A 20,069-nucleotide genomic window follows, 5' to 3' on the forward strand; every position below is an offset into this window, starting at 1 on the left:
AAGATGTGGCAGAGGGGGGGGCTCTGGCAGAGGTGGGGGCTCAATTAATGCTGTTTTGGACCTGAAATTTGGGCAAGAAGTATGAAAAATCGGAAGCCAAAGCTTTTTAGCATCCAAAATATCAGATGTTCTTATATATCAACGTCTACAAGGCAGATTTGGAACTCGGGACTTGAAGGGAGCACACCCTTGTCTGCCACATCAGTTGGGCTTCCACAGAAGTTGAAAGAGGAGGAGAGGCTGAGGAAATGGCATCTTTGCCCATCACGTGTAAAGTGTTGTCAGCAACACTTTGGCTGCACCAAATCATGTACATAAATAGAATTCGGCCTCTACATTGCCTCATTCTTGATAAGACAACTATGAAACACCACCCTGCCAGTGCTTGATCAACCTAGTGAAAAGAAATACTTTCATGTTACTATCTCATGAGAATATGCTTAGGAATCCTCTCTAACTGCAATTTCGCTTCGAAGTATTCGAAAAATATTCCAGAAATATTCGAGAAATATTTGAAAAATATTCGATTCGATTCGCACTCACACTTCAATATTCGAATTCGCTTTTTGCCTTTTTGTCTCTTTAGTGCTTTTTGTCTCTTTAGCGCACTCAATGGCTTCCGCGTCGTGCCGGCGGAGCTGACTTCTCGAACTTTGCGCGCGCTTTTCACGACGAAACAAAGGCACGCAGAAAGAAGTATTGCTCCGTGAACAAAGGAGAGCACTTCGTAGATTTCCACCAGTGCTCCTATAGGATGGGGCGGAAATGTGTCGTGCCGAACTGTAACAGCGGGTACGCATCCTGCAAGGAGTGGGTACGCAACCTTCAAAGTTTTTAGTGACCAGGTGAGGTTGGAAGCGTGGGCTGGTGCCATACCGAGGAAAGATCGAGAGCTCACGCCTCGTGACTACATTTGCGAGAAGCACTTCTCGGAGAGTAAGTCACATCATTCGTTGAAAAAACTCGCAGGGTCCCTTATGCATTAGACTAAGACAACTAGAAGGTGATATAGCCGTCGTCTTCTTCTTCAGTCGATGTGTCTGTCCTGCCCCAGCCGCGTGCAAAAGCTTTCTGCACCTAACATGGTTTTGCACTGCCTCCAGGATCGAAGGCATTACAAGCTTTCTGCACGTCACCTGGTTTTGCACTGCCTTCATGATCTGATCACCGATGACGGAGGCAATGCAAAGCAACGATTTCATGTGATGACGTCACGTCATGTGACGTCATAAATTTTGGTGATCTGTGATGTCATGATAGCGTCATGTGGTGATGTCACCACGGGATGATTATTATGCATCACTCATGTTGACGCCGCTGAAACGGGACGCCGAAGCCGACGGTCAATTCTTGCATTTGATGATGCGTTTGTGTTCGCCTTAAAAATTATACCTAACCTATCGAGTTCACGTTACCAAAAATTTATAGATTTCGCGTTCTACAAGATGTCTCACTTGGATAATTTTCCTGTATGTGACGCCATTTTTTTCGTTAATTTATTGAAAAATATGCAGCTGGCAAAAATGCACAAGAAACACCCTCTTGGGCGTAAAGCGCGAACGGCGAGTAGGCGCCGAATGGCCTTGAACCGGAGAGCTTCGTCGGAGAGCGCGACGCATGTGTTTTTCCCTCTCCGCTGGTGGACTCTCATGACAGAGGGCGCATCAGTGCTGTGCCTGATAAGGTCCCTGTATTGGGACTTTATATAAGGTCCCTGCAGAGGGACTTTAGTGCTCGATCCGTGACTTTATTAGGACGCGCGAGCGAGCGCAGTTTCGCTTACGCAAGAATTCTTGCTTTGTGGCTCAACCTGAAGCCTAAAACTTTGTTCATATTTCTGAAAGCATGACTTCTGAAGGGCAGATTAACAGCACAATTGTCCTTTTTGTTATCTTTGAATGGGCACCGTTGTAAGGCAACGAAGATTTCGTAGTTCTTGGACTAAAACCAACGTACTTGGTTACCTTTAAAAATCAGCTTTAAATCTAAAAAATTTGATCTCGGGGCAACTCATGAGTAAACTTTCAGCCTTCTGCAACACTGGGAAACTGCTCTACTATACTGGGAACCAGTTTCTCAAAACTAGTGTGACAGGAAACCTGCACGGAAACGAGGCAGTCATCTACGTACCTCAGTACTCGCAGAAGCTCAGTACCAGATAGACATTTATTCAACCGACGGTGCACAGAAGCGAGGTAAATGTCACTGACAGTAGAAAGAAAAGTTGGGCTAGCTGGAATGCTTGCATGATTGATGCAGCGCTAAAGGCGAAGATGAAAGGAACACAGAGTGCAGAGGATGAGCGCTGTCCTGTGCACTCTGTGTTCCTTTCATCTTCGTCTTTAGCGCTGCATCAATCATGAAATCTCGCTGAGTACAGGGGCCACTATAGACCCAATACAAGTCCCTTTTCTTTGTACATGATGGTTTCCAACGTAGGGTATAACTATGGATGTCTTCAGCAAGGATGTCTGCCAAAACAAATTCTTTGCAATTGAGGGCTTCCATTATTCTTCATTCCTTTACCAGGTCTGCACAGAGGTGAGCGAATGCATTGACCACTATGGGTGCGTCCGGTTTCAGGGCTCCTGCAGAATCAGTATCAGAACTTTTTCGAAACCCTTTTATCTGCGTTCCACCTACATAAAGCTGAATGTCAAACTTTTTATTCAAAAAGAAGGTGTCTGCATAGGCTCATGTGTTGCCACCGTCCTCAGGGATATTTTTTTACCAAATTAGCAAAGTATGACAGATCCCTCATGGAATGTCTGCAACAGACAAGCGCTGTTAAAGTGTTTAGATGCGTGGACGATTTTTTCATATTTTACAGGTCTAACCACCCGGCACAGCTTTGTGCCGGTCAATTTGTTGACGTGTTTTGCTCCTGCATAAGCAAACTTTTTAACTCTTTCGCTACGGACCCATAGGCCATCGGACACGGAGTTCCGATGATTTCAAATCTCCCGCAAAAATTGAAAACTCGCACTTTACGGGCACCTAACGCCATCTAGCCTAAGCTTGGCCAACTAACTTTCCACTCTCATCTTTCTTTGTTTACATTTCGCCCGCGGAGCCGCTCCCACGAGCGCACTTTGAACGGAATGCGGTTTCGTTTTACGTGAGAATGGCCGCCCGTCCCCGCCGCGCGCTGCGACAGCCGATTGCTGTTGCAAGCACTTCGGCCGCTTCTAGCGATGATTTTTTCGATCTTAGTAGTGAAGACGACTCGAGTGACGATGTGGAAGCTTCAGATTCGAGTTCGGACGATGACACTCCAGATCAGACGCCTCAGACTTCGACAAGTACTACCAGGTAAGGTTCGTTTTTGACTTCGCGCTGCATATAAAAAAAAAATGCACTTGATATTTGACGACTACGGTATCCTTTCTTTGCTTAGGGTCTCAACAACCTACGGCAAGGATGTTTTGCCAAATGCAGCACGCCGTATGAGATTTTCACCCACAAGACAGCCTGGTGCTCATGTTGCAGCAGCGCTACGGAGTGACGTGCGTCGCTTCTCAAGGGCGCTTGATTTTTTCCTTTTGTTTTTTACGACAGAAGTGATCCAGAAGTTATGTGACAACACAAACAAGTATGCCTGGATGCATATTTTGGACAGACAAACGTACGCTCGCCGGGACGGCTCCTGGGAAGAGGTAATGCCACTTGAGATGCTGAGGTTCATCGGACTTATCCTCTACATGGGTGTTGTTGATGTACCACGGCTCCACATGTACTGGCGGACGACGGGAATATTTTCAGGCCTTCTCCCACCAAATATTATGAAACGGGACCGATTCTTTGCGTTGTTATCTTTCCTAAGTGTAGGGGACCCGGAAGATCTTGCGGCTGCAGCATCTGATGGGAAGACTTGGAGGGTGTCATGGCTCCTGAGACACATAAATCTGCAGTCACGAAGTTTGTTTCAACCACGGCGCAACCTTGCGGTGGATGAACGCATGGTAAAATCAAAAGCCAGGTCAGGAATCAGGCAGTACATTCGGGACAAAGTGACGAAATTTGGATATAAGCTGTGGGTGCTGGCGGATTCGAATACCGGCTATACAATTAATTTTTTTGTGTACACTGGAAAACGAGAGGTACCAGGACCCCACGGATTAGCGTTTGACGTAGTGACTCGGCTCTGCACAGAGTATCTCCATCAGGGATATAAAATTTTTATGGATAACTTTTATACATCGGCAAAACTTTTCGAACACCTCCTTGAGCACAAGACGCTTGCCTGCGGGACCACTCGCAAAGATCGTCGGGGCTTCCCAAAAGAATTGAAGGATGCTACGTGGGAACGAAGGGCGCAGCGTGGGGACGTTCGCTGGATTCGGGAAGGCAACATCCTTTTCATGCAATGGAAGGATCGACGTTCTGTGTGTCTGATGAGCACGATGCACACAGCAAATAAGCATGTTGTTGCAAAAAGGAGAGAGAAAAGGGGGGGCCAGTGGGTTGTGAATACCATAAATAAGCCCCTCCTTGTTCATGACTACAACACCGGAATGCTCGGCGTGGATAAATCAGATCAGATAATTGCCACGTACAACGTACTCAGAAAGTGCGTACGTTGGTGGAAAACCCTGTTTTTTCATGCTGTGGACATTGCATGCGTAAACAGTTTTATTTTGTTTCAGGAACACCAGAAAGATAATCCAAATGTTGAAGAACTTTTCAGAAACAGGAACTTTGACCAATTGGCGTTCAGGGAAGAACTGATTCAACAGATATTTCAATACGATGAAGTTTCTCAAGGACACGCCCCTTTCTCACCCCCCTTCTCCCCTCTAGATCCTGTTCGGCACCAGCCGAAAAGAATGGAAAAGAGAAGGAACTGCAAGCTCTGCTACGAAAAAACAAAAACGCAAAACAGAACGAACGTATTCTGCTCGACCTGCAAAATTTACCTTTGCTTCCTGCCTTCCCGAGACTGTTTTGCCGAGTGGCACAGTCGTCGGAGCCAGTAGGTTGATGGGCCGAAAGAAATTGTTGACATGCTGCACTGGATTTGTGTTTATACTAGAATGATAGCTAAGAGAACTAGTAACAATTTGTATATTTCAGATTTCTCAAAATAATTTTTTCACTCTCTACATTCACCATTTTATGAAGTGCTTGTATAACTTTTTGTACGTTTTTTGTTATTTGACAATTAAATTTTCCAATTCTGTAAGTCTCATACCAAAGTGTTTTATATGTATAAAAGGCCGAATCAATAAGCTACCATTTCATATATTGCAATGCTATATGTGCCTTTTTTTTCAAGAGAAATAAATTTTATTGTGAAAGCACCAAAAAAGTGCCGTTTTTCCGCCGTAGCGAAAGAGTTAAACAGGGGTGGAAGTGCTTCACCAAGCAGCACATAAACGGCAATATGGGCGATAATTGTTAATTCAAAGTGTGCAACGCCAAATCTAGCCGAGTCTCATCATCGACCGAGCAACACTGATCGTTGGCTACACAAAGGACGCAGCCGCATCCATATTAGGGTGGCTAGGTAGGGTGGCTAGAATTCTAGCCACCCTAGGCTAGGCCCCATTCTAGCCACCCTATCCATATCCAGTGTAGTTTGGTCATGTATTTTGATTCACTCATGGTTCACTCACTCACTCACGCGATTGGTCAATGTAGGGCCGTGATGTCCGTCACGGCTAGCGCTGTTATTGCCGTGGCTTCCCCGATAAACTGGTGGCACTAGCATGAGCAAAAGTAATTTGAACTGATATCGTGTAATACAGTGAAAACTCGTTAATTCGTACCTGCTGGGAACGTGGCATAACTACACACGAAATGGCAGTACGTCGTTACCACCAAGTACAAATATGCATCTCCCGACGGGCGCCATCGTCGCCAACAAAGAAATAAATACAGTGCCACAGCAAATATTGCCTAAAGTACCGACCACAAAGCCTTTTCTCTCTTTTTGCCAAGTGAATGAAACCCTCTTCTCCCTTTCCTGGCATGCCTAATTTCTAGTGAGGAGCAGTAGGAGGCTGCCTTGCGCTGCTCGAGCCCCGACATTCAGAAAGCCATCCTGGCGTGGTCCGAGAGGGTAGAGGAGGCCTACTTCAAGTAGGTCCTCCCCCCACCCTCTGTCCCATTGCCCCCTTCCCGTTAACCAGGGACAAATAAAGTTGTGCATTCATTCATTCATGCCAAGTGCAGAAAAGATTCTGGCACACTCACACGATCATCTGATGGCGTGCGGTGGTGACGCCAAGGAGCATTTCGAAACTAATACAGGGTCTGGGGTACGCAACAACTGGCATAGCGACTGAATGGGCGACTTTCCGTGATACATGTGTACACATCTGTACCACGATCTGCCACTAAGCGAAAACTGACACTTTCATAGAAACGCGATAAGGTTGCATGGAGTCGATCGTCTCGTGGCTAGTTGCGTGCAGCGCGTCGCCTCCAGCTCACGGCGTCACTGCCGGGCCGCTCGCTGAGCCGTGCGTGCGCATTTGCCGTGTGAGTGTTATTCGTCCCCACTCCGCTCCAGATCGTGCTCAGATGCGGCGAGTAGCCTTATGGATTAATGTCGTGATGACAAACTTTCTGCAAGCGAAATGTAATTGGCGATACTGTAGCAATCTTTGCAGCGGACGGAGGTGCGTTTGGATTGTCGCCTAATAAAGGCGTTTTCTCCGAGTTATTGCTCTTTCAGCTGTGATGTCTTATCCCTTTGTGCGACACATACGTCCCACTTTTCCGTCTGCAGGTCTCCCACATCACCCGTTGCAATTAGCGCAACGCTAAGTCACTCATATCTTATCCAAGTCTTCGTAATCCTGAGGAAAATTCTTTTACCACACCTTCAAAGGGTGGAAGTAGTGCTAGAATGGCGCTGAATTTCAGCAAATTTTGCATGACAGGCTCTGAATTTTCCTCTTTTTCAGATAGAACCTACCAATCTAAATGCTGGATAATTTCCTCTTTTTCTGATTTTTCAGAGAGGCGATTTTAGCTTCCAGTCATCACGTGTTTTTGTAAACTTGCTCAGAAACTTGACCGATAAATGCATCGAAACACAATCCCCTGCGAAATTGCCACGTTCATCCTTCAGCGTAATTGCGGATATTCGTGCGTGGAAATATTTTTCTTGATATCATACAACTCCTGAAAAGTAGGCACATATCCAGGGTTAACAGCCGTACTCGAAAATTTCGACAGCCAAAGCAAGGACAGGCAAATGGACAAAAAAATGGTTGGTGCATGCGGTGAAGTAAGCTTTACAGGAATAGACCATGGCGCTATGAAGGCTCACCAGAGGCGCAAGGGCAGGTAGTGTTCTACTGCTGGAAATGAGGTGTGCACAACTTTCCTTAGCACAACTTGAGAAATGATGCCCTGTGCCACTAACTTCGGTCGTTTGCATCCCAAATACCTGTTGATGAAATCGCGAGATGGTGCCTTCATAAGACACTGGGACAATGTTTTTCCACTTTTTGAAAAGACTCTCATGAGTCAGCGGGACATATATGTCCCATTTTTTTTCAGTAAACTACTGGTTTGATTTGTTTTATACTGTTTCTTTGTAGTTTATGTCAATATGCCACAGCCGGTTTTTACATCATCGTGTCAAAAATATAGGCAAACCTACAAAGGGTTAATGATGGGAAAACACACATATAGTTTGTGGTAAGTCTGGTCGCCGCATCAGTATTCAGTGTTTATTAAAAATCATTGCAATTTTTTTGTTTATCAGAAATTTAAAAAAATTCAATTAACCATGATGTTTGAGCCTAGAAATCTGCTCCAAAACGAACTTACACTGCTCCAAAGCACACCTTTTGGTGCTCCGAAGCTGCTCCAAAACTACCGTTTTACCGCTCCAAAGCTACTCCAAAACAATGTTATTCCTGCTCCCTGAGCTGCTCTAAAACACTCAAGCCCGCTTCCACCCCTGAATTGAGGATCGTGTCGCCCGGACCTCACGCAGCGGGCCGAGACTAACGCCATCCACCCCCACGGTGGGAGCAGCCACTGTTAACGTGACCACACCGGTGGCCTCTACAAGCTCTGGCACCGTAGCGGCCAAGGAGGGCACTTCGACCACTGGTCCGGTGGGGTCCAAGACTTCGTCGCTCCATGCGAAGTCTACGCGACGCACAAGTCGCTCTTTGGAGCGGGTGTCCACTGCCTCGCAAGAAATTATGGACACCAGTCCAAGTGAAACGGCGCAGTTAGCGTTGAAGGAGCGGCGAGCTTCGCTAGACCACTCCAAATAAGACAAAATACCAATTACAGGGCCCCCTGATAAACTGTGGCATCTCACTTAGAACTTTCGTTTTTAATTATTTTATTGCGTGGATTTTTTACTGTCTTGTTCTGTCTGGAGCATCAGGGCAATACTTTTTCGGATACACTGACAAGCGCACTAGATTTTTTTTTCGATGCAACTCAGTGTCGAACTTGGTATTACTGACTTAAACGGCTGTACGTGTTATCTTTCGGGGCAAGCCGCACCTGGATGTATCGTAACATTATGAATGAGACTGATTGAATATGAATAAGTTATGTCTGATTAAACTGATGACACTGCAAAGCCGTGAATGGTACGATTTGTTAATTAGCAGTGTTACTTGTGATAGAAACATAATGACCAAGTTCATTCTTGGGTATTTTGGTACATTAGAATTGAAAAGGTTGAGGTCGTATTGAGGCGTTTGGTATTACGAGATGGCGAGTGGGCTAGCTGGTTAATGTTCAGTTAAACTTTTTTTCTGCGAAGCCTATTTTCCTTGTCTACATCATTGTGCTTGTTGTTACTGTCCACTAGTCAAAATGATGATACTGATGTCACCAGTCTTTTATTACAAGATATTTGACATTACCTACCTATAGACGGATGTTGGAAGACATGTTAGCTGGAAGGTAACAATTTAAACAAGAAAAAATGTAGGCGTCCGAATGCTGCACATTTGGATTTAGACTCTTTAGATGAGTGAAAGTTCGCCTATGCAAAATGTTGCCGATTGGTGAGAAAACTACAAATCCAGTTAAATACGTAAAGATTGTGTTACGGCGGGAAAACTTTAGCAGCAGAGTGTCTGCATATTTTCCATGTAATGAAATGCGTGCAGTAAGATAGTTTACTAGAGGTAAAATGTTTAATAACCTTCAGTGAAAACATTTACCTTTCTCAGGAATCTTATACATTTTATGACTGGAAGGCTCTACCGTGTTATGTTTTATTTTAAGATACATTTTCCTCTTTCTGATTGCTTTTGTTATTTGCTTTCCTTTATGGTGCAATGTGTGAAACTGCTAATTAGTGTTTAAATAATTTTGGCATCATCTCGTACGCTGCAAATTCATTTGTGGGTGCCTTTTTGTTGTGGTCCTACAAAAGTATGGTCACCTATGAACCACAACGTTTTTATAATGATATTACGCATCCACAAAAATGCCAGCAACTAAAGAATATTGTTACGCCAGAGTTCCTGGTGAGATTGCCTTTCATGAAATTATCAGTGGGGATACATCACATGTCCCATCTTTTTCTGGGCTTTCCCGTACGCTGTTGTTGTGAGAATATTGCACGATTCGTTACCTTTACAGGCAACATCATGCTGATGGCCGTGCATATTCATACACGCCTCTGTAGTGGTGCATTCACACTTAAGAAGCGAAGCGAAAGCGCCAGAGCGGCCGGAAAACCGTGCTCGCGCGCGTCGAAATTGTTGACATTTGTTCTGCCTCCCCAGCATGCCGTCGCCGCCTTCGCCACTTCCAGAATTATTCTCTTTTTCCCGTTTCCTGAGCATTTAATTTCGTACCGAATTCAAGTTATGCATGCAAAACATGGAAAAGAAATAGCTTTGACCTTTTCAAACAGCTGTTTTGGGAGATACACCAGCAGAAGCTACATAAGCAGGCACGCCTAAAGTCCCTAGATTTTTCCCTTTTACTTAAGTACCGACAACTGCCTCCTTTCACGGCCCTCTCTCACGCGCAGCTGCTGTCTGACGCCATTTTCTTCCTTACTTGGAAGATTTACAAAACCATGTGCCACGCACCTTTCAGCGGACAATATGCTACCGCGACGCGCCTTTCTCCTCCCGTCAACCCCCTGTCATTAGTGAATGGGGGACGCGTTTCACCAGGTGCTGGAAAAGAGTTAGGAAGAACATGGCTACCGAAAACGAGCGTTAACCAATGAGATTCGTCACCGGCGCGTCAATGGTTGTCGGTACTTAAGAAAGAACAGGGAAAAATCTAGGGACTTTAGGCACGCCAGCAGCGGCGGCGGATTCACCTGGCTGTGCAAAAGGGAGACACGTTGGGGCATGCCGACTTGCTGCTGCTACACCTTCCTCTCCTTCCAGTGTTCTCGTCAATCGTAATCCAAACCAGGTTCTCGAGAACCGCGCCCTTGTCGAGGCTGTGAGTCTTGCCATGCTGCACGGGTAGTTTGGAAATGCGCCGATGCAAGCCACTGCCGACGCCTTGGCCGCGATGTTGAATTTGTGGCCGGTTGTTCACGTCACGTGATTTAAGCTAGCACAGCCAAAGTGCAGCTTCCCGTGAAGCGGAAAGGCGATCCGCTTTCGCGTGGCAGAAAAATCGGCCTTGGACCGATTTTTTTTGCGTCCGGCTCGCTGCGTGGTTTTTCGGTGCGAATTTCCTGTGAGTTTTGCCGCTTTCACCTCCTTTGAGGCCAAGTATGAACGCGCCATAAGTTCGAAGCGCGGTGGCGTTTTGGCCAGCGGCTTGAGCGCAATCGGCAAAACAACGTGTGTGCCGTCCCCGCGTGCCAAACTCTGTTGCGACGCCACAGAGTGTGTGTGTTATTGTTCACGTGCCCCCGCAGCGAGATGTCGACAGGCAAATTTTGTTGGTTTGTTGAATCCACCTCGCTTGTGTTCCTTACGCATAGATCTCATTCTCTCTCGTCTGCATGTGTCCTTTTAACGAGTATTACATCTGACCTAACAGTTGTGTCTGATGCGACTCGGTATGTCTGAGTAGTAGCAGGTAGGATGCGGCCTGAGCTGGGAAGAGTTCAATGAGAGCATGAGACTGAAATGTGCGGCTGAGTGACGGCTGGTGATGGATGTGCAGATCCAACGGGCCGAGTGCGGGACATGATGATAACGGAGGCCTTCGTTCGTCTGTTTGTCGAGCTGGTGGGGCATTGTGACCAACACATCATCCTATCGGACGACCTCAAGGAATCTACGTTTCACGTAAGGTTTTGCAACACGGCCAAATTATGGGTTATCATGTCCACATTTGGTGGTCGTTTTGTAGTTATGTGGAGAAGGCTTAGAAGATTGATGAATAATTTTCACGAATTCACACCTAGACAGGCATGCAAGTCACATGTTGTCATTCAGATGGCCAATCAGTCCACACATATTCTGTGAATTAATTTGGGAGTCATTCGCTGTCTTCTCTTGTCGACATGAGATATACCTTTATGATGTTCCATGCCGCGTTATCATTCCGCTCCTTTGTGTATAAGCTGCTGGCATAGCGGTGCTAAGTGCGAGAGAGCAAGATTGATTCCTGGCAATGGGTTCGCATTGCGCGAAGTTCCCCATATCAGCACGCATAATAATTTATTTGTGGTTGAGGCACGTCAAACCCTGTCCTGAAGCTTTATTGTCCTGTGGTACCGATATCATACAAGTACAAGTGCATATATGCAGTGCATTGTATACAGTGTTAGGCAAATAATTAACGTGTCCTCTGCAGCGATTATCTATAGTGAAGGCAACTAGGCCACACAGCATTCCTATAGAACTCAAGGCCAAAATCAATGAAGGTTGCCACCCAAAGAAATTTGGACAGCAGAATGGTCATCAGACTGATCTCTCTTTGTCGCCCGCCCTGCATAAAATAAAGACAACGCGAAAGAATGCGTACAGGGAATGAGGGTTTAATGACAAAGCAAGCAGATTTTGAAGTGCGCCCTACTTGAATTATTTTAGTACACGTGCGCATCTTACGTGGAGTTCAATAAGGTTGAGAGCTGGGTTAGTTGGTGACTGATCATTATACCTATATGGTTAAGTAGCGCATTTTGGTCGGGGACAAGTATTGAAGTATTTTTCCTCAAATAAATTCAGTTGTGAGTGTAGCCATTGTCGTGTCCTTCCGATTCCTTTTGTCCCCGTCCAAGGTGCGCTACTTAACTATATAGGTATAATGATCTTACATGAAAATGGTCAAGTGAACACTTATAAATATTGTTTGCCACCCATCATTTCTTTCCTCTTAACAAGGCAATGTGTTGCACCAATGGGCTCGACATTCAAATATTCTCAAGTTCTCCGTTGTGATTGTGTTGGAGGGTTCATCAGGTTATGTAGCGACCATGTTGAGTTTCATGTGTGTTCGTTTTTCATGGTGCCATTTTGCATTTAATGAGAGCTGTTTTTTGTGCTAGTGATATCTGGCTGCGAAAGCTACCTACGCACACGCACACTAGCAGAGGCGTTATTTTGGCATGGTCAGATTTATTCGTCAATGAAACACGTCATAAAAATGTTGTGTTTACGGCCTTAAAAACATTTTCACCTTACACATAGAGGGCGTCGCTGTTTGCGGAGCCTCCAGAGAAGTGTATATCCTTTGTAGAGGAAGTTCTCTTCGTGCCTGAGCTTGTCGTTTCGCTTTTCTTTCAGCGTGACGCTTTCATGCGTGCCCCTTCCTCACGAGGTGCGCAGATGTTCCTGCAGTGGTTTGTAGAAACAGAGGCATTTGAACAATTCCTCCGTGAACGAACACAGCGCTTACGACAGCTCGCGCGCACTCCCCATCACCACCTGTTGCCCAAAGGTATGTGTACGCATCAGAGACTCCCGACTCACTTTTTTAAATAGAGGAAATCACACGTAGATGAAAGGGCAACATTTACACTTGCAGTAACCGCCGCAGACGCAAATGATATGTAAAGAAATTCACGTGTTTGAAAATTCAAGTTTTCTATGAAACGTGTGGCTCACGCAGCTGTCTATACAGCTTGTATAGAATTAAAATCTTAAATCGATATTTTACATTATGTGCGAATATTGCTTGACCAAGAAGAATAAGTAAAAGCGAGGACACATTCAATTTTATATTGCTGAGGGGCCTCTGTTCCCGAGTGAGCGTTTCGCTAGACGTTGCTCCGCCTCACGAAAGTTTCTGTTTTCTACTTACTCGGTCGATTCCACGAAAGATCGAAAAAGGGTGTATATTTGATGTTTCCGATTTTCCTGATAATTTTGTATGTTGTGCACATATGATTGCACAGCACGAAATCGCAGTTCGTTTTCAAATAAAATTTTTTTTCAACACAGGAAAATTCGACAAGTGTCGCCGGTTGACGACGACCATTTTACGAAGAATGCGTTTTCGTAACTTCGGAACCATGCTGGCAGCTACTCAAGCTATATATTACAAATATCTTTCTTTTTGGCGGAAGTAGAAGTAAAGAGAAAATAGCTGTTATCATTTCATGGAATTCTGAGTAAATTATGTATTTTTAAAAATTCACGAAAAACGCTGCGTTTTTAAAAATCAGTCAAATTTGGGACGCTATGGCTACTTCTGTGAACATCTTAGCTTGTTCATATTTGCAGTATGAATAGGCCTTTATGTGAATAATGAACCTCTGCATTTGTATTTCTCTAATAATTTTCAAAGTAGTAAATTTTCGTGCTCGAAACACCAAAAAGAGAAAAGTGCTCCTCCATTCAAAAATCTATAATAAAAAAAACCCAATCTCAATTTTGTTCAAAGTCCCCCAAAATGTTCTCAAAGGACTGCAGAATGATATTATGAAAAAACATGTTGCATCATTTTTATTACAACAAAAGCAGAAAATGTCAAACATTGTGTTTCCAGAGCGTGGTGGCCACTGCGTAAAGGACATCTCTAGTAACAAGAAAATACAGTAACACGTCTTTTTTCTTCTCTGAGCTTCGCTAAACAGCAGTAATGATCTATTGTTGGAAAGTGGGAACTGTTTTGTAAAGAAAAAAAAGATCGTTACAATTAAATGCATTTGCGACACCACTTACATTCATCGTTCGTCGACGGGCAGCACGGACATTTTCATTCCTCTGGATAATTTTTTTTAGTAAATGCGCTTATAGAAAAGCAACGAAGCTAAACGCGAAATATGTGTAGCTGAGTCGATCATGCATTGTAAGAATGTGAGAAATTGCAAATGGCGGCAGTGGTGAACGGCGAGTACCGCAGTGCAACCTAAGCACAGCAGCCACACATTGTTTGCCAGGCTTTGTCGCTATGCACGAGAAAAAGCTGGGGTGTCGATTGCGTTGATTAGACGATACATTTTTCACCGCTCGTCGCTCTCCCGCCCGGTCTCTGGATCCGCACAGTGCGGATCGTGTGGCCCGCGCTACAAGCACTCGTGTAAACGGAGTAGCATGCGTTAGGCGGACAGGTGCAAAGGGCGGCGCGATGGACGCCCGCCTGAGCAGACGACAGCAACGAGTACGGCTGTGCCAGTCAGCCAAACACCACCTGAGATAGAAGTTAAGCATCCAAATTGTGCTTCACTTTGATGCGATCACTATCCTACGCTCTGAAGGTGGCTATGGGTAGGCGTTATAGCCATGGCCGAGATTTTGTACGGACTGCCTCATGGTGCACAAAAAGAAAATTCCACTGCAGCAGAATTTTCGTTACGTAGAAGATATCGGATCGAGACTCTTTTGCGGAGGGTCATGAAGCTGGATGCGCGCTCAATTCAAGAGGGAAACCAGATCTGCCAGCACTCCTTCAAGAGAAAGAAGGATATGCAAAGCAAAGCAGATGCAATGCAAACAAAACGTGTTTTGTCCGTGGCCAGAACTGCTGCCACCAATCTTCACGTAGTCGATTCTTTTTAAACTCTGCATTGATCACATAAGGTTTGACAACGTACACATTTGGGCCAACAAAAACCACACCTCTTGGCGACCGCTCTCCAGAAGTTCATTTCCATTCATGAAGAGACCTTGGCTTTTATACCAATCTCTCAATTCTGGCACAGCACATCATCATAAGAGACGCATGGAGGGAATGCGTTCTTTAGTACTCAAGATATGAATTATACTCAACTGAAATAGATGAAAGAAAAGGGGGCTACAACTGAAAGTGCATACTGTGGACTGAGGGATGTCTAACACTGGCGTGAAGTCGCAAACCACGCGAATGCATTTAATTGGAACGGTCTTTTTCTTTACAAAACAGTTCCCAATTTCCGACCATAGATCATTACTGTTGTTTAGCGAAGCTCAGAAAAGAAAAAAGACGTGTTACTGTATTTTCTTGTTACTAGAGATGTCCTTTGCGCAGTAGCCACCACGCTCTGGAAACACAATGTTTGACTTTTTCTGCTTTTGTTGTAATAAAAATGATGCAACATGTTTTTTCATAATATCATTCTGCAGTCCTTTGAGAACATTTTGGGGGACTTTGAACAAAATTGAGATTGGGTTTTTTTTAATATAGATTTTTGAATGGAGGAGCACTTTTCTCTTTTTGGTGTTTCGAGCACGAAAATTTACTACTTTGAAAATTATTAGAGAAATACAAATGCAGAGGTTCATTATTCACATAAAGGCCTATTCATACTGCAAATATGAACAAGCTAAGATATTCACAGAAGTAGCCATAGCGTCCCAAATTTGACTGATTTTCAAAAACGCAGCGTTTTTCGTGAATTTTTAAAAATACATAATTTACTCAGAATTCCATGAAATGATAAGAGCTATTTTCTCTTTACTTCTACTTCCGCCAAAAAGAAAGATATTTGTAATATATAGCTTGAGTGGCTGCCAGCATGATTGCGAATTTACGAAAACGCACTCTTCGTAAAATGGTCGTCGTCAACCGGCGACACTTATCGAATTTTCCTGTGTTGAAAAAAATTTTTATTTGAAAACGAACTGCGATTTCGTGCTGTGCAGTCATATGTGCAAAACATACAAAATTATCAAGAAAATCGGAAACATCAAATATACACCCTTTTTCGATCTTTCGTGGAATCGACCACTCGTGATCGCCATGGCGATTCGGAGCGCTGTAGAAGATGCACAGTTCGGTTCATCCCTTCGGCATTTGCACGATAGCAACCAAGGCCGCGACCGCACCAGCACCGGTTACGACCTGCTGCAGCGGCTACATCAACTCCGCCAGCGTTGTGAGGGCACGCCAGGCGTTCAAACCAGCTGGCTTGCACAAACAAAACTTCTCAGTGAACTATAGCGTTGTGCAAAATGCAACAAGTACCTATTGGCCTCGAGGCCCACCACTGGAAACGCCGGCGCCACCGTCGGCGTGACGTGCTTGGCGGGATCACGTGGTCTCAGCGGCCGCGTCGGCTGCCTGTGGCGCACTACCGCGTGCTTTGAAAACGAGTTTCAAGTCCCACATGCGCTGCGGTCCGTTCAAATTAGGAAATTTTCTCTCATTTTCTACTCAATTGAAACCATTGTAATAGAGTGGCTGCCTCCGAAGGCGACGAACATGGGGCTCTACCGCTCGGTGCCGCAGTGCCGCGCTTACGCAAAGAAGCCCAGTGTCAGCCTGCACTGGTAACCGCGGAACAAGAAACAGCGTGAAGCATGGGTTGTAAAGCTAAGAACCGGCAAGTAGCCATCCGCTACGAGTCTTGTGTGCAACGAGCACTTCCGCGACGAAGACTTTTGTTACTGCGTCGGGCCTGCGATGTTCGGTGAGTAGCAGACAGCGCGCACTGAGACGATGGCTCGCGCGCGCTTCCCGCCGGCAAATGATGCTTATCTGCCACAGGATGCCATCTCTAGAACCTTCCAATGCGACCTCTTGATCGTTGGCCCCGTGCTCAGCGTCCACAAAATCGGCTGCAGATGCGCAAGTCATTGTTTAGACACGTTGAATTAAAAAACGCACAGGGTCCCTTATGCATTCGTTAAAAATGACTAGAAGGCGAAAGCCATCTTCTTGTCAGTCGATGTACTAATTCTCCCGCGCCCCCCTCCAAAAGCGTTCTGCACCTAACGCGGTTTTGCACGGCCTGCGTGACCAATCACAGAGGCAATGCAAAGCGACCATGTCGTGTGAATACGTCATCATGTGACGTCACATTATGTGACGTCATAATGACGCTACACATTTTGGCGATCTGTGACGTCATGATGACGTCATATGGTGACACCATCACGTGAGGATTATTTTTTGCATCACTCGTGTTGACGCCGCCGACGCGGGACGCCGACAGGCAACCTTCCCATTTGATGAGGCATGCATTGCTTCATAGGCTACATAAATTTTGCATTGCCTCCGTGATCGGTCCACCGGCCAACCCCATGTATTTTCTTGGAGACACTTATTTACGTGGGAAAGATGCTACCCTATTGGCGTTAGGCACGACGCTGCTGCACAATTGCTGGGGTACACGCCAAATAATTACTATCCTGTTTTGCGGCTGCTGGTTGCTGCAATAACTTCTATTTTATTCACCGCTATTTCAAGTTCATGTGGGTCCTAGTTCACAGCCGACGTTTGCAGAACAAGTCCGGCAAACGTTACTGCATTTTCTTTCTTTTCCTAGGCATCGCATGCTACTACATGCTCGGTCTCGTAGACTGGTTCTCCTTCCACCAGTAATCTCGAAGTGGTGAAGCTTTGGTCTATGAATTTGTTGATGACAGAGAGCGGCAAGTTCACTGGAATGCAAACGGAACGATAATTAAGGAGCATTAAAAAAAGGCGTCGCATTTGCTCACGTTTTGTGTGAGTACCAAACGAAACGAATGCGCTGAATAAAGAAACAGAAGCAGCGGCATTTGCCGGCTGAGAAGACCGATCAATACGCAGTGCGAGACAACTTGTCAAATGACATTGAAACGTACACGAATTTAGACCGAAAAAAAAAAAAAACACTGAATCGTCGGGACGGCAGATCACAAAGTTGCCATGCGCACCGAAGCCGCAGTTGTAAGGAAATTGTATTTGAGCTACTCTGATAGCGTCCGTGCAACAGTAGTTGTTTGTTTACTCACAAATTCTCATATTTTGAGGCCTAAAGTTCACAGCGCGGTGCCAAAACGCGCTCGTAGCAAAAGCGAAACCATCAGTACGAACATACATGCAGACGCTCATACATGAAAAGGCACCGTCTGTCGTCGCGAACCCGTGCGATCGCTGGCTTGAGGCTTCTTTCTGTTATGCTCCGTTTGGTTATACAGACAGTCTACTGTAACGAGATATTCCAGATAGTTTGCACTCAGCGAGTGACTACCTTTCACACAAGAAACCAGTTCAGGGGTCTCCAACTCGGTGACAGCGTGAAGCGGGTGCTCGGCTTTCTGCCAAGAGACAGCGACTGTAGACTATCTTGTGCTTTCAGTTCGTCGAAAATAATTATTTTGACAGTAAAGAACACAGTTCATTTCGAAAGTACTTACAGAAATGCCCTGGAGGGCTTCCGCGAGGTGTTTTTGTAGAGCGCCGACAGCAAAACCAATGGGGAGCGCGCCGGCGGTATCCTGCCTAGCACGCAATCGAGGCGCGTCCGATAGAGGGCGACTCCGTAACTCCTCGAGGCCAATATGCGTGTGCTTGCACATGGTACATTCTTAGAGGTCTTCCACTCCACCTGATGAGCCAGCGCCTGCTTCTCGGCATCAGTCAGAGCATGTAGGCGAGACTCAAAGGTGTCTTCAATAACATCTGTTGCTTGGGTTCTCGCGAAGTGTGTTTTTATAAAGATAAATACAGTCAACTGCCGATTTTTCGGAAGCCCGATTTTCCGGACATGCTCGAAATTCGGACGCTTTCGCGGCACCGTCACCAGCCCCATGGACTTCAATGTATTAGAACGTCCAAAATTTCGGACGCTGAAGCTATTCCGCGTCCGATTTTTCGGACTTTCTGCCCAAATTGCAGGTCCGAAAGGCATTATTTGAAGCCCCCACCTCTTCCGCGTCTATCATCTCGTACGTTCGAACCAGCGCTTTCGCGAGTTGATCTGTTTGAGACAGTAGCAGAGTCCGAAAGTCAGCTTTGCCGCAATGCCGAAGCGTTATAGGGTGAAGCAGACCAGAAATTCAAAGGGGCCGCTATCGCGGCGATGTTATGCACGGAGGCGTGATGGCGGCAGCTGGCAAACGCGCCAGTACGGCTTAATCGCTGACAACCCTTGCGATAAGCATCTTCAGTTAACTGCTCGGTAGTGCACGTGGCCTAGCGCAGTTGCATGCATACTGCACGCATTTAATAGGCGAGAATCCAAATGCGCCGCGCCGCCATTCCTGCTACCTCTTTGTGCGAGACCGCCAAGTACGCCGCATAGACGCGTTGCCTTCGCGGACGAAACCAGCTCGCCATTGCCGCGCCCGTGTGCGGTCAGGAACTAAGTGCGCATCACGAACCCCTTCATGATAAATGCGTGCGTACGATACAGCAACAGTAAAGTGACGGCGTCGGCAACAGTAAAGTGACGGCGTGTGCTGCACACAACTAGAAACGATCGGCTTGACACGGCAGCAAATGCTGCGTATCGGCGGCGATTCGCTGATGTGTGTGCGCATGTTTACATACGCACACGCATCGGGGAAAGCCGGACGAGTCGTCCGCTCTTCCGCAACAGTCTTTCTGTTCCGCGTCATCGTTTACAAACGCTTCATGCGAGATACGCGTAATCTATTCCACGCTTTGCTGTTATTAGCGGCGCTCGTCACGAGATGCAAAAGTGGCTGTTGGCACGTACGTAGTTAAGCCGGGTTCGCGGCAGGTACCGAATGTATTTGCGAAAGCCTGGGCACGCACCAGAATGCCTGATAATTGTTCTGGGAGGCATTAAAGCTATTTCGGACGTGGCTGTGGCGATTTTACCACTTGAGCAGAATAAAAAAGCATGAATTTGTTTTTTCGGACTGCTCGATTTTTCGGACGCTTTCGCGGTCCCTAGGGAGTCCGAAAAATCGGCAGTTGACTTATAGCAAGATGATCGCTGATATCCTCTGACAAAAGTCCGGCAGTGATGTTGTTACTGTCCATATTTTTTATGAACAAGTGTATAAAGCGGCACTCTTTTTTGTAATTCTGGTTGGCAAAGTAACATAACT

The 20,069-nt window shown here is 45.8% G+C and overlaps 2 protein-coding genes across 3 annotated transcripts in view; both read left to right on the top strand.

Annotated features, from left to right (window-relative positions):
• LOC119384074 (DENN domain-containing protein 2D) overlaps positions 1–20,069 on the top strand; it is a 184,981-nt gene that overhangs the window by 155,692 nt on the left and 9,220 nt on the right. For both annotated transcript variants that reach the window (XM_037652354.2, XM_037652355.2), the window contains exons 14-15: positions 11,080–11,204; positions 12,648–12,801. In XM_037652354.2, the coding sequence (XP_037508282.1) occupies positions 11,080–11,204; positions 12,648–12,801 (279 nt within the window). The remainder of the gene's footprint in view (positions 1–11,079; positions 11,205–12,647; positions 12,802–20,069) is intronic.
• LOC125757301 (piggyBac transposable element-derived protein 4-like) lies at positions 2,910–5,269 on the top strand. The gene is made up of 2 exons (XM_049412752.1): positions 2,910–3,312; positions 3,398–5,269. Exons 1-2 carry the CDS (start codon positions 3,125–3,127, stop codon positions 4,974–4,976), a joined length of 1,767 nt encoding a protein of 588 aa, XP_049268709.1. The 5' UTR covers positions 2,910–3,124; the 3' UTR covers positions 4,977–5,269.

The sequence above is a fragment of the Rhipicephalus sanguineus genome, chromosome 2, assembly GCF_013339695.2.
Source record: "Rhipicephalus sanguineus isolate Rsan-2018 chromosome 2, BIME_Rsan_1.4, whole genome shotgun sequence".
Taxonomy (NCBI): domain Eukaryota; kingdom Metazoa; phylum Arthropoda; class Arachnida; order Ixodida; family Ixodidae; genus Rhipicephalus; species Rhipicephalus sanguineus.